Source organism: Apodemus sylvaticus, chromosome X (assembly GCF_947179515.1).
Source record: "Apodemus sylvaticus chromosome X, mApoSyl1.1, whole genome shotgun sequence".
In the NCBI taxonomy this organism is placed as follows: Eukaryota; Metazoa; Chordata; class Mammalia; order Rodentia; family Muridae; genus Apodemus; species Apodemus sylvaticus.
In genome coordinates this window covers 131,429,113-131,443,377 of record NC_067495.1, presented here as the reverse complement: position 1 = coordinate 131,443,377, position 14,265 = coordinate 131,429,113, and the positions used below count along the sequence as shown (strand labels likewise).

General features: G+C 41.5%; 1 protein-coding gene across 1 annotated transcript in view; it reads left to right on the top strand.

Annotated features, from left to right (window-relative positions):
- The window catches only part of Gpc4 (glypican 4), a 113,446-nt gene extending 99,508 nt beyond the window's left edge, over positions 1–13,938 (top strand). Inside the window, exons 4-9 of the mRNA XM_052171339.1 lie at positions 1,551–1,716; positions 7,301–7,431; positions 7,525–7,671; positions 10,657–10,793; positions 11,375–11,550; positions 11,646–13,938. Of these exons, the coding sequence (XP_052027299.1) occupies positions 1,551–1,716; positions 7,301–7,431; positions 7,525–7,671; positions 10,657–10,793; positions 11,375–11,550; positions 11,646–11,851 (963 nt within the window). The 3' untranslated portion in view covers positions 11,852–13,938. The remainder of the gene's footprint in view (positions 1–1,550; positions 1,717–7,300; positions 7,432–7,524; positions 7,672–10,656; positions 10,794–11,374; positions 11,551–11,645) is intronic.
- Positions 13,939–14,265: the final 327 nt, after the last annotated feature.

Below are 14,265 nucleotides of genomic sequence, written 5' to 3'. Positions count from 1 at the left end.
ATGACAGTAAATGCCATTTCTCTGCAGAGGATGACTATCCTTGTCTGACTTGAATAGTATTTTTATTGTTGCTGTTTGACTCCTTAGCAGACATTCATCTGTAGGGTCTCCCAGTTTCTGATCTGTGTCCAAGCCCTTCTAAATTCTGGTCACACACATTCTTGCAACATCACTATTCTAAATTCTTCTACCTTATTCTGAAAATTCCTACTGTTTGTTCATTCCATTGATGTCCCTGGGATGGTCTCCATTTAGTTCTTCACTTAAAATTCAATAGCTTCTTCAAAATTGAACAGAAGCCTCCCATGTTACAAGAGCCACTCCATGCTTGACTGTCCACAAACACTGCGAAATTTAAACTGACCCCACCGACTGGACATAGAACAAAGCATATACAAGATGTCCTTGGCAAACCTAGTTGGGAGTTGGGATGTAAAGGGCAGTCTTTTTTTATTGGATATTTTCTTTATTTACATTTCACATGTTATTCCCTTTCCCAGTTTCCCCTTCAGAAACCCTCATCCCATCCCCCTGCCTCTATGAGGATGCTCCCACATCCACCCACCCACTCCTGCTTCCCTGACCTGGCATTCCCCTATACTGGGGCATCTAGCCTTCCCAGGACCAGGGGCCTCTCCTCCCATTGATGTCCAACAAGGCCATCCTCTGCTACATATGTGCCATGGATCCCTCCACGTGTACTCTTTGGTTGATGGCCTAGTCCCTGGGAGCTCTGGGGAGCTCTGGTTGGTTAATATTGTTGTTCCTCCTATGAGGTTGCAAACCCCTTCAGCTTCAGCTCCTTGTGTCCTTTCTCTAGCTCCTCCATTGTGGACCCCATGCTCAGTCCAATGGTTGGCTGTTAAGCATTCCCTCTGTATTTGTCGGGTACTGGAAGGGCCTCTCAGGAGACAGCCATATCAGGCTCCTGTCAGCAAGCACTTCTTGGCATCCACAATAGTGTCTGGGTTTGGTGACTGTATATGGGATGGATCCCTAGGTGGGGCAGTCTCTGGATGGTCTTTCCTTTATTCTCTGCTCTACACTTTGTCTCTGTATCTCCTGTTTTTTTGTTTTCCCTTCTAAGAAGCACTGAAGCCTCTACACTTTGGTCTCCCTTCTTCTTGGGCTCCATACAGTCTGGAGATATGACTCAGCCATTAAAAGCTAGGCTCACAACCAAAAAATATAAGAAAGGGCACTAGTAGAATCAGTATTTGAGAAGTTGTAGCAATGTTGCAGTCTGACATTGAAGAAAGCAGCGATTGAAGCAGGCTATGCACAGGGTCTTGAGTTCCATCTACAGTAGAAATAGCAAACAAATGAAGAAAAACAAACCTCATGGGATATTCACCCCAATGTTAACTCTAGCTTTCCAGCACCTGTCTTCTTCCACTTGTCTGATCTCACTCTAATTGATTTCCATTGGAGGCAGCTTCCGAATTGGGAACAGCATCAGCTCATCCTTAAGTTCATGGTTGATGCTCCAGTGTCAGTTGTGTCTATTTTAATTCAACCATGACTTTCTTTTTTTCCCCATTACCCATTAGGTGAACCCCACAGCTCAGTGCACCCATGCACTGCTGAAGATGATCTACTGCTCTCACTGTCGGGGTCTGGTGACTGTGAAGCCCTGTTATAACTATTGCTCAAACATCATGAGAGGCTGTTTGGCCAACCAAGGAGACCTTGATTTTGAGTGGAACAATTTCATAGGTAAGCAAGTGATTGATGTATGTCTTTTACTAGATATGACTCCACTTCTGGCCACAAGGACTGTTGTCCTTGCCAGCTATGAAATTTTCAATTCATTTTAGTGTTAGACGTTCGCAAGCATCCTGGCTCTGTTACATTCAGCACTTTGAGGTTAGTCAAATCATTGACTTGAATTTAATGTTGCAGAGGTACCTTTTCTTTTCTGTGAAACACTTAGGTCTAGTCCTTATCCTAGGTCTCTCTCTCTTCATGTTCCATGTGATGTACAGTCTTCACAGAGCCATGAAAGTACCTTTGAAGAGTCCCTCTAGGGCTGGCCAGGTGGCTCAGTGGGCAAAGTGCTTGTTTTGTTAGAACAAGGGTCTATGTTTGGTCTCCAGAATCAGAAGAAAGCGAGGCTTGGTGGTATACTTGTAATCCCAGGACCTGGGAGGTAGAGACAGTCAGCCCATCCTGAGAACAGTACTTCAGGACAGTGAGAGAGACCTTCTAAAAAAGACTAGGGTGACAGTAGCATTCATGGGGAACCTGAAGTTCTTTTTTTTTTTTTAATTATTTGATATGTAATGTTGATATAACAACAACCTGTTTCTGCCTGCTTGCCTGTATGCCTATGTCTGTCTGTTTGTCTTTCTCTGTCTCTCTCCTTTTACATTGCAACTGAATCTTTGGCAGACTGGTCAGATACCCATTTGATCATCGGATTAGAACTCTGATGTGGAAAATTACTGTATTTGTTTTTGTAGGGGACTTAGCCATGGTTGACTCCTCTATGTGAGTGGACAGAGTCTTTCTCTGATGATTTGGGAAGTAGGGCTGTTGAGTGTTTCTGCCACTTAGGAAAACATTACTAGACCCCAGACCATACTCTAAGCAAGCTAGCTAGGTTCTGAGAAGGGCAATTACAATTTCTGGGAAAACACAAGCAGTCATCTGCTTTAGTACATCAGTCCTGAAACCTCCAAGGCCAACATTGAAATTTACAAAGCCTAGCACTGATGGAACATCACTCACATGCTTAGAGTGTACCAATTCATTCTCTCACTCCCTAATCACATTTATAGAATTGCAGTCTTTATAGAAACCAGGTTTTTGCTAAATCATTGGCATCATGGGAGCATGCATGTAATTTGTTGCCTTTGATTTGCTTTATTTTGTTGCATTTTGTTTGTTGTGTGGAGCTTAGGTTTTCTTTTCTTTCCCTTTTTTAGAGGGTAGAGAAAATTGTAGTAAGAAAATCCTTTTTTTAGACTGACAGTGACTTGCCATATTAAGTCTCTTTGAAAGTGTAAGTACTTATGCACAATCATGGTTTAAATATCTCAAAGCTGGAAACCATGAGGAAAGAAAGCTTTTACATACATCATGAAGTCAGGGGAGAAATCAAAAATTTCCTATGGGAATAAAAATTCTGGTACTTCCCCATCTAAGGTCATTCCCCCATTAGGTCCTCCCATAGCAGGTTGTCGCATTTGGAATTCACTTACTTTTCCCTCCCAAATTTCAGTGTTGGTTGGCTGGATTGCTTTGTTCCTTGCCATGTAGCCCAGGCTGGCCTTCAACTCACCATCCCCTAGCCTCTGCCTCCAGGTGGCTGGAATTACAGGTGTACTGTACCACAGCTGGTTGAACTTAGTTCTTAGGTGGTGGGGCTTTTATTTAATTTTTACACATAGTAGGCTTTTCTTTGGGACAAGTGTATCTTTGGCATGCAGGACAAAACCGTGGTGACAGTGATTAAGCTTTGGTTCCTTTCTTACCTAGGCACCCTGAGGACAGTACAGGGGCATTTGCCCCTGTGTGCTCTATTATTTCATCCTGCCCAGCAGCAACTACTACCAAGACCCTCTCACATCCTTGCATTAAACTGCAAATTTCTCTACATTTCTTCTAAGATGTTACAGATCTGCAGCATATCACAAACATACTCTGGCTGGCTTAAGTAATGTTTTCAGCCTTAAGTTTGTTGCTGCTGTCCTTGGAGTATAGTTTTTAAATTGCATGTGCTGTCTGTGAAGAAACAACATTAAACCCAAGTGGAAGTTGATGGGATTTTGGAATTGATTTTCTGCAGCTATTTTAAATGATATGTTTTGGAGTGGTGTAGTATGCAATTGTATGTAAATATTTTTAATGTCCACACTACTCTTTATTTCTAATAAGCTGATTTAAAAGACCGGACGTAACAGACATGTTAATCTTCTGTTCTTTTTCATGGATTTTTCACAAGGCTTTAATTAATCTCTCCCATGGTTGTACAATTCAGTCCCAATTACACACCTCTGCTATAAATACTCATCTCTCTCTGTCTCTCTCTGTCTCTCTCTCTCTGTCTCTCGAATTTTTCTTTGCTGTTTAAATGACTTCACAGTTACTGCATAGTCAAGGATTTGTTTGTTTGTTTGTTTGTTTGTTTGTTTTAAATAACACCTTGGGGTTAAGTTAGGAAACTGCATTCAGCTCTTCAGTCAGGTTGGGAGTCTGAAGATGGAGGTCTCTCATTATTTATTAGACACAAAATGAAAACGGAATCAGTTTCCCTAGTGAGAAGGGAATACATCTTTTCCAACCTTGTTTTTTATGAGCATGCATTAATTGTACATAATAATGGGTTTCATATGACATTTCCATACATGCATATAATGTATTTGATCATACTCATCCTAATTACCCTCACTTGTCCCCTCCCACTCCTGCTGATTCCCAAGAAAGGGATGCTCTTCTGGATGAGTTGGGAAGGGGCCATTTAGACCAGTGCCTTGAGCTGCTCTCGTGGTTGGACCAGACTTGATTCTTTCTGAAGCCGAGGAGGGATTTTTTTCAAGTCAGCCTCGCTGCTGGACTCTCCCTGTACCCGCAGCTGCATCTGCCAATCTTCACAAGTTCTAAGTGCTACGTCTTGCCAGTCTTCGACAGGATGGATGCAAATATAGGAAACACCTTTGAAAACTCACCTTTATAAAAGGCTGATACAAAGCCTTCAATGTGTAAAGCAAGCCAAATGCTGGCCCTTTGACTGCCCCAAAAGAAGTTTATTTTCGGAGAACCATAAATTATTCTTAGGTTCAACTTGTCTGCCACATACTGTGCCTCTGTTAACCCTCATTTGGCTTGGAGCCAACCCTATTAATGTTACATGTTGTTTGCTGCCGATGGGAATTTAGTATTGGAATTGCTGACAAGGACACTAGCAAGTATGCTATCACATGCATATGAAAACTGTTTCCTCTATCAACCAGAAAGAAATAAAATACCAGACCAGCCATCTTTAGATTCCTCATGGTAATTCTTAGGGGTCTGGGGGAATGGTGGCAGTTAATGGTCAATAGATGGCCAGTTATAACTTCCTGCAGGGTTAGAGCTTTCGCTTTGGACTGTGAGCCACTGGCAGAATGCATCCTCGCTGGCATTTTTCAGCTGGGCAACAAGAAACGCCATGGCTCTGGCCCCAACAAAGGCCCGTTTCCCCTCTCCATTCCCAGGTCCTTGTGTATGGCCAGCAGCTCTAAGTTTACAAAGACTCCAAACAGCCAGAAGAATTGGGGTTTATGTTTCCATTCAGTCTTTTGCAAGCACATTAGCAATCAATCTGGCCTTTCCTCACCACTGGGGGAATAAGTAGGTACAAAATGCACCCCCCATTTAAGCCTCTGATTTTAGGTGTTTATTATCTATTCATAATATTTTTATTTGGAGTCAGCAATATTTCTTGGCTTGCGAAAGAATGTGGCGGTCCTGACACTTGACAGTGACGAACCATATTTACATTGTGCTCCACTTGTTTGCAAAAGTCGCCTTTTCACCAGCACATCAAAAGCATTTTTTCCTCTCTCCTCTATTACAGTAGCATATTCATGCTGTCAGCCTTTCCTTAAAGGTTAGAGGCGTCACTTTATTGGTGTTTACCACAATGTAGTCTGAAACTTCATTTGCTGTTACTTTAAAATATTGCACTTCGCAGAAATCTGTTCATTGTGGTGACTTCGGAATTGTAGTTTAGAGAAATGACCTTATACTTTAAAATATTGTGTAGCATTTGTTGTAGGTTGAAGATAAAAGGTCGAAAACTAATTTGATTTTGTTTACATTTTGATAGTTAAAGCTTCCCCCCCCCCCCCACACACACACACTAGAAAATTCAGGTAGAGGCTCCACTGGGGAAGCAGTTGAGAGGGACACCCAGCCTTCTGGAGAAGAATACTCCTTTCTGGTTCTTGACATTGAAGTACCTAGAGGGAGTTGACAATGGGGATCTAACTCCTTTGCTTGTCATTCATTAGCACTTAAGTGTAAAAGAGAAAACCCCACTTAAGTTAACTGTTGGGCTCAGCTTTTCCAGAGCTCTATTGGTGCCCATCAACTATATCAGGTGCTTCACAATCGCCTCTAACTCCAGGTCCAGGAGATCAGACAACTGTAGCTCCACAGGCACCCACTCATTTGTATACACACACACACACACACACACACACACACACAAATTAATAATAATAGAAAGGAAACTGGAGAGATGGTTCAGTGGTTAAGAGCACTGACTACTCTTCCAAAGGTCCTGAGTTCAATTCCCAGCAACCACATGGTGGCTCACAATCATCTGTAATGGGATCTGATGCCCTCTTCTGGTGTGTCTGAAGACAGCTACAGTGTACTCATATATGATAAATAAATAAATCTTTTAATAATAATAGTAAAAATCTTTTTTAGTTTATTGTTTAATAATTATGTGTCCCATTTCTCCTTGGGTGTGGGGATGGATTTCATTTCTAAGAGTTCTACTTTTATGCAAGTATCAGGTAAAAAATACCAAGTCACGATCCCCAACCGCACAGATGGCAGGAAAACAAATAATAGCTTGTTTTCTTTAAGGAATCCGGTACTTGCTAGAAAATGCCAGGTTCCTCCAAATCTAAAAGTGACTTGGCGGTATCAGTAAAGTGACACACCACAAATGGACAATTGTTTCTGCAGTGCATATTGTCTCATGGTTTCACTACAAAAGGGCATATGTGTTACTTCTAAAGCAGTCAAGGCCTCACACTAGCAACTGAGCTGATCTTAGCCCCCAAATGGCATGCCTCAAAGTTTCATTATTTGAAGTCATTAGAATCCCCAGAACACTTTCATTTCTATTATCCAGCCATGCACGCGGGGATCTGAAATGTCTCACTAAACGAAATGAAAGAAAAGAATTGGTGTGCCAGGATTGTAACTGATTTATGTTTTCAAGTCTCGTAAATGGAACCTGAAAGGAAAAGATCCCAGGGAAGTGTGTGGGAGAACAGGCCTGGTTGGCAGCTGGATGCTGGCTGACATTCGAAGGACTGAACAATCCCAATGATAGATGACTCCTGATTGAATTGCCACAGAACAGAAAATTCATCTGGCCCCTTCACACTTCAGCATACTACCGATACATAATGTATATTAGCAATTTGAACTCATGGAAATGACTAGAAAATATGAATAAATTGAAAATAAAGTCTGTTTTCTTTCTCTCTCCAGAAAAAAAAGGCTGTGAAATAACCAAGACTGATACTCAAATCTGAAGTAATGATGCATTCTGTTTTTCTCCAAACCTTGTTAGATGCCATGCTGATGGTGGCGGAGAGGCTGGAGGGTCCTTTCAACATTGAGTCTGTTATGGATCCCATTGATGTGAAGATTTCTGATGCGATCATGAACATGCAGGATAATAGTGTTCAAGTGTCTCAGAAGGTATTGAAGGCAGGATGCTGGGCAGGATAGCTAGAGATGCCCTCTGTCTTATCCTGTAAAATCCCTAATATAACTCACTCACCTCCAATGCAGGTTTTCCAAGGCTGTGGACCTCCGAAGCCCCTCCCAGCTGGACGAATTTCTCGTTCCATCTCTGAAAGTGCCTTCAGTGCTCGATTCAGACCTTATCATCCAGAACAACGCCCAACCACGGCAGCTGGCACTAGTTTGGACCGACTGGTAAGCACTTTAGCAGGGATGGGTGTGTTTAATGACAAGGAACTGCAAACATTTTCTTAAAAACAAACTTTTTGTTGGAAAAGCATATAAGTGTGAGTCTTGCGTCTTTTACATTCTGGCTTTTTAATGTTGTTATATGTGGGTGGCAGTAAATGTGCTTTATTTTCTGTCTAAGAAAGTTCCTGTATTGTTAAGGAAATGGGTTGTAACACATTTCACCTCCCAACTTCTCTTTAATGTTACTGTGTGTTTACTGAGCATCTGTTATATACCTGCCATTAAGTCATGCCCAAGGGGAAGCTCAGAGCAACAAGACAAGGTCTTGGTCTCTAAAGACTTCGACAAAGGGAGAGAGGGCATCAGTCTAAGCTGTTGAGTAGGTGCCAGAATAGCCTAGTACTAAACAACTTAAAATCCTGAACTGATTTCATGTAACATTAACTTCTTAGAGTCATGCATGGATTTACTTTTTTGGCCAATAAGACCAATAATGTCAATTTAAGACATCCCCACATTATTTGTGCCATACCCAAAATCTCCAGACATGATCACTATCTGCCTTGTACATACAAAGCAAATGAGCAAGTACCTCTGGGTAAACAGGATATCTTTACCAGTGGCTATTTTTTCCTAATCACCTTTTCAAACTAAATGTCCTCATAGAGAAAAACAATCTCGATTCAGTCTATCTTCATTATATTTTAAATATTTCAAAAACTTGGGTGATGCATTTTACTGTGCTGGATTTTTTCTTTCTTTTTTATTATTATATTTTTTTTATTTTCTATATTCTTTGTTTATATTCCAAATGATTTTCCCTTTCCCGGTTCCCCCCTCCCCATAAGTTCCCTAAGCCCCTTCCCCCGCCTATTCTCCTATCAACCCCCTCCTACTTCTCTGTCCTGGTACTCCCCTACAATGCTGGAACAAGCCTTTTCAGGACCGAGGACCTCTCCTTCCTTCTTCTTGGGAGTCATTTGATATGTGAATTGTGTCTTTTGGGAAAGGATCTTCACCAACCCTACATCCGACAGAGGGCTAATATCCAATATATACAAAGAACTCAAGAAGTTAGACTCCAGAGAGCCAAATAACCCTATTAAAAATGGGGTACAGAGCTAAACAAAGAATTTTCACCTGAAGAACTTCGAATGGCTGAAAAGCACCTTAAAAAATGTTCGTCATCATTAGTCATTAGGGAAATGCAAATCAAAACAACCCTGAGATTTCACCTTACACCAGTCAGAGTGGCTAAGATAAAAAACTCAGGAGACAGCAGGTGTTGGCGAGGATGTGGAGAAAGAGGAACACTCCTCCACTGCTGGTGGGATTGTAAGATGGTACAACCACTCTGGAAATCAGTCTGGCGGTTCCCCAGAAAATTGGTCATGACACTTCCAGAGAACCCTGCAATACCTCTCCTGGGCATATACCCAAAGGATTCCCCCGCATGCAATAAGGACACATGCTCCACTATGTTCATAGCAGCCTTATTTATAATAGCCAGAAGCTGGAAAGAACCCAGATGTCCCCTCAATGGAGGAATGGATACAGAAAATGTGGTATATTTACACAATGGAATACTACTTAGCAATTAAAAACAATGAATTCATGAAATTTTTAGGCAAATGGTTGGATCTGGAAATTATCATCCTAAGTGAGGTAACCCAATCACAAAAGAATACACATGGAATGCAATCTCTGATGAGTGGATATTAGCTCAGAAACTCTGTGCTGGATTTTAATGTTAAAGTGGTTTGAGGGGAGAGAGCCACACGGTGTAAGGTGAAAGGAGATAATATTATGATAGAATAATTAGATACTTTTCAATACCAACTCACAATCCCCAATGCGCAGATGGTAGGAAAAAAATAGCAGCTTGTGTTCTTTAAGGACTCCAGTACTTGATAGAAAATGCTAGGTTCCCCCAAAGTCTTAAAAGTGACTTGTGGTTATCACTGAAGGGACACACCACAAATGGACAAGATTGCATATATGTCAGCATGCTGTGGCAACCTGGGAATAGAGCAGGAAGCCTGGCTGGATATGGATGTGAAAGGAGGACAAATAATGCCAGTAAAACTTTCCTGTGTGATGTGGATGCTTGGTTCAGGCTATAAAGCCCTGGAGTAAAGATTGTGTTTACAGAGTATAGGGCTTGGTGTGCCTCTGATGGCAGTTCCATGAGGAGGCAGACAGCAGATCCAGGCAGCAATTTTAGAGTTTGCATTTGAGCTATTAATTCCTTTGAGAGATTAGTTATTTCTAAGTGTAAACCCTATATTTTTCTTCAGCCTGTACTTGAAACAGTGAGTTGTGTATAATCCACAGATACTTAGAAATGATCAAAAGCTATAAGTAGTTTGGATTTGGCTTGGTTGTTTGAGATGGTTTTATGTTAGCAAAATTGTTTGCCTGCTTGTGATTTTTAATTATTATTTCATATATATGGTTGATTTGCTTGCATGTATGTGTGTGTGTGACCTGTGTACCTGGTAAATGAAAGGGCACAAGAGGGCATCACATCCTCTGAAACTGAAGTTATAGATAGTTGTGAGCTATCAAGTAAGCACTAGGAATAAACCAAGATCTTCTGCAAGAGCACCAGGAGCTCTTAACCACTGAATCATCTCTCTAGCTCCATTGTTTGATTTAAATATGTATATAATGTATTTTGATCATATGTATCCCTATTACCCTTTTTTGTCATTTTCCGAGTTAGTCCCTGTTCTACTTGTGTGTTGTGTGAAGCGAGGGTGGGGGGGGGTATTTACAGAATCATCAGAAGCTTGTCAGTGGCTATACCTCTGACAAAAATGGAATGGGGTTTTGCTTTGCATCCCAGGCTGATTTTGTAACTCAGGCACCACTGACCTCAAACTTAAAACCTTCCTCCTGCCTTAGCCTCCTGTCTGCTGCGATCATACATGGTAGGTTTGCATTCGTACATGGATGAACCTTTTTTCATGTTACTTTTTCCCTTAGGTTACTGATGTCAAGGAGAAACTGAAACAAGCGAAGAAGTTCTGGTCCTCTCTCCCAAGTACTGTTTGCAATGATGAGAGGATGGCAGCAGGAAATGAAAATGAGGATGACTGCTGGAATGGCAAGGGCAAAAGCAGGTCAGCCTCCTGCCCCCACCCCCCAGTAGCATCCTCTCCCAGCCAGGGTACCCAAGGGAAGCAGCTTACAGTAGGTAGTGGTGATGACACAAGGTTTCATGATGACCTTAGGCATGAGCTTCCCATTTAGTTGTTCAAAAAGGCACCCAGAGACTTGCAAAGGACTAGGCTTGGCGGTAGTCATATTCCAGTATTAAGAGCTATTAAAGAACATTTAGTGCCCGTGGCCCTTTGCTCAGGGGCCAGGCTTTATAAAGCACCACTACTCAAAAGGTCACATTCTCTTTCTTGATTCTTTGTGTCTCACCTTGGCACACTCTGTGACTGAGATAAGTACCTATCGAGAGGGTGTTTTTTTTTTTTTTGTTTTTTGTTTTTTATTTCAATTGCCACAAAAAAGGGATCACTTTCAAAAAGGCCACAGTCAGATCACAGAAAGTACCCATTCCCAGGATAAGGAGTAATTACAGTTGATTATAAATGGAAGAACTTCTGTTCTACCATGCTCAGTGGAGAGCCTAAAATTGAGCAAAGTCTTCAAGCTCAGTGATCATGTCAACAGGACCATTTCTTCCTTTCAGATACCTGTTTGCAGTGACAGGAAACGGATTGGCCAACCAGGGCAACAACCCAGAAGTCCAGGTTGACACCAGCAAGCCAGACATACTAATCCTTCGTCAGATCATGGCCCTTCGGGTTATGACCAGTAAAATGAAGAATGCTTACAATGGAAATGACGTGGACTTCTTTGATATCAGTAAGCCTTGGTGACTTTTAAGTGCAGAGTTTTTTCTTCTCTGGTTTGGTGACAATGCATGCAATGGACTCCCTGTTCTCTTCTTTTCAATGTAGGTGATGAGAGTAGTGGAGAGGGAAGCGGAAGCGGATGTGAATATCAGCAGTGCCCTTCGGAGTTCGAGTACAACGCCACTGACCATTCTGGGAAGAGTGCCAATGAGAAAGCTGACAGTGCCGGTGGTGCCCATGCAGAGGCAAAGCCCTACCTCCTCGCTGCCCTCTGCATCCTGTTCCTCGCTGTGCAGGGAGAGTGGAGATAATTGTCAAACTCTGAGTAAAAGTGTTCATCATCAGAAAGTTCAAAGGCACCAGTTCTCACTTTTTTTTTTTTTTTTTTTTTACCATCCTAGTGACTTTGCTTTTAAAATGAATGGACAACAATGTACAGTTTTTACTGTGTGGCCACTGGTTTAAGCAATGTTGACTTTGTTTTTCCTCATTCACTTCAAGGGGACAGCGGGGCCTCCTACCTTTAAGTTTGTTCCTGCCTCCCCCCCCACCCCCGCCCATGCCCCGCCCCCTGCTCCTTTGAGACTCCTGTTATGCTTGGCTAGCAGTGTAGGTACAGAACTGTAGTTAGTTGTGCATTGGTGATCTTGTTTTCTTTGTTGGCTTCTCTCATTTTATTTGTGGGGTTTTTCTTTTCCAATTATGGTCTCACCTTGTTTCTTACAAGAAAACCAGGGTCCTTTCTTGGCATGTAACATGTACGTATTTCTGAAATATTAAATAGCTGTACAGAAGCAGGTTTATTTATCATGTTACCTTATTAAAAGAAAAAGCCCAAACAAGCTGAAAATTTTCCATTTATCCCTGTTATTGTAGCTGCCTTATCGGGAGAGAAGTGGAGTTGACTTTGGGTTTCTTTTCTTTTCTTTTCTTTTCTTTTCTTTTCTTTTCTTTTCTTTTCTTTTCTCTTCTTTTCTTTCTTTTCCTTCCTTCCTTCCTTCCTTCCTTCCTTCCTTCCTTCCTTCCTTCCTTCCTTTCTTTCTTTCTTTCTTTCTTTCTTCCTTTCTTTCTTTCTTTCTTTCTTTCTTTTTCTTTTGTATTAATTTAGGACAGAATGTGAAGGCACAAGCAGGGTTCTGAGCCAATTGCCAGACTGTGTTCGAACACCAGGACAAGAACAGAATGAGACCTTATTCATAGTTGGAGGTTGGAAGAGACTGCAGATCACCCATTTTTATTGAGTTGAATCACACATGACTCGATTTCTTGAACCCACCCAAACTTAAAGTGGACCCCCTCCAGGAAAGTAAAAATTCTTGATGTAGTCTCCCTTGAAAGAAGAATGGCACTCAGGGGGTCCCACTTAGCCCATGGACACACTGAGGCTTGGGGATGTTTATTAAACACCAGACAAGTTTTTTGTACCCATTTTTGTATTAGTGCTGACACTCTGTTTTTTTTATCCCAATGGCAGTAGCAAGTGACCAGAGATCTCATTTGTTCCCCCCATTTGTGTTAGAGTGATGCAGATTTCTGACCTACTGAGCACTCTGGGAAGGGTGCCATAACCTGGGCTCAGTGGATAGCTGTTAACACTCTTCCGAGAGCAGTTTTTGTCTGTGTGTACATACTTGCATTGGGGGGGGGGGGTATGTTTGTTTGTTTTAGATTCCAGTTTTTAAAAGTGTAAGGTTATCTACTTTTTTTTTTTTTGCCTGTTCCTTTTGATCAGTCAAATGAAGGACTTAGAGTGGTCTGCATCCATTTGCTACGTATCCCAGCCTAGGAGCCCACAGGGAGGAGAGCTGAGTGCTGTTCTCCGGTGTCTTATCTTTTGTGGGAGAGATGAGAATAGGTAAAACTGAGAAGAGCACATCTTCTCGGTGACTCTCAGCCACATGGATGGAGTGGCGAAGTTGTCCCAGGCCAAAGACTGTCCACTGCCTTGCCCCCTTGGAAGCCCTTTCCTTGTGTACAAATAACCAGTCAAAAAATCTAGAGAACATAGTAGATCATTTCAAAGTGGGTTCTCAAGTCTTCAGGAAGACTACAACTGTACAAGTCTCTTCCTGCTCTAAAAGTCATTTAGATCCCAGAATTCTACTGAACTGAAAGCCCACAGAGAGGCGGTTTCATGTTACTGTTCAATCTTCAGCTGTAAGAGGAAATCTCTATTTTTATATTGAAACACAATTACTTGATAGCTCAGGGTCTACATTTCACTCAACTTTTTACACCAAATTCTGAAGAATGGTCAAAATAAAATATTGGGGGCTGTTGTAAACAGAGGCTTAATTTTATTAGAAGTAGCCAGTTATTTATTAAAGCATGATGTTAATAAAATAGGCATATTCCGGCTGGTGTGTATAAGTGTTTGTTTTTTTTTCTTAAAGAAAAACACAGAAAACATAACTCCATTTATATAAGAGGAAAACTAGATTGTAAATAGCTTGGGCTGCCTTGTGAGAACTTGGAAAATGTGCTGATAGTTAGAAGTACCTCAGTTGTGAGGAATTTCCTTTTTAGCTTTGACTGCTATTACTTTTACTTGGTAGAAATGAATCTGGTCTCCAAAATATGGCTCAAAGAGTTGTCCCTGTAGACCTTGTTAGATTGTTTTTAATTTAAAACATTGAACTCTGCCCAGCTGTTTTCTTTCAGTCAAGTCCTCCAAACTAATAACATTTTCCGAATTAAATATTCTTGAAGGTTTCTCTGGACGCTC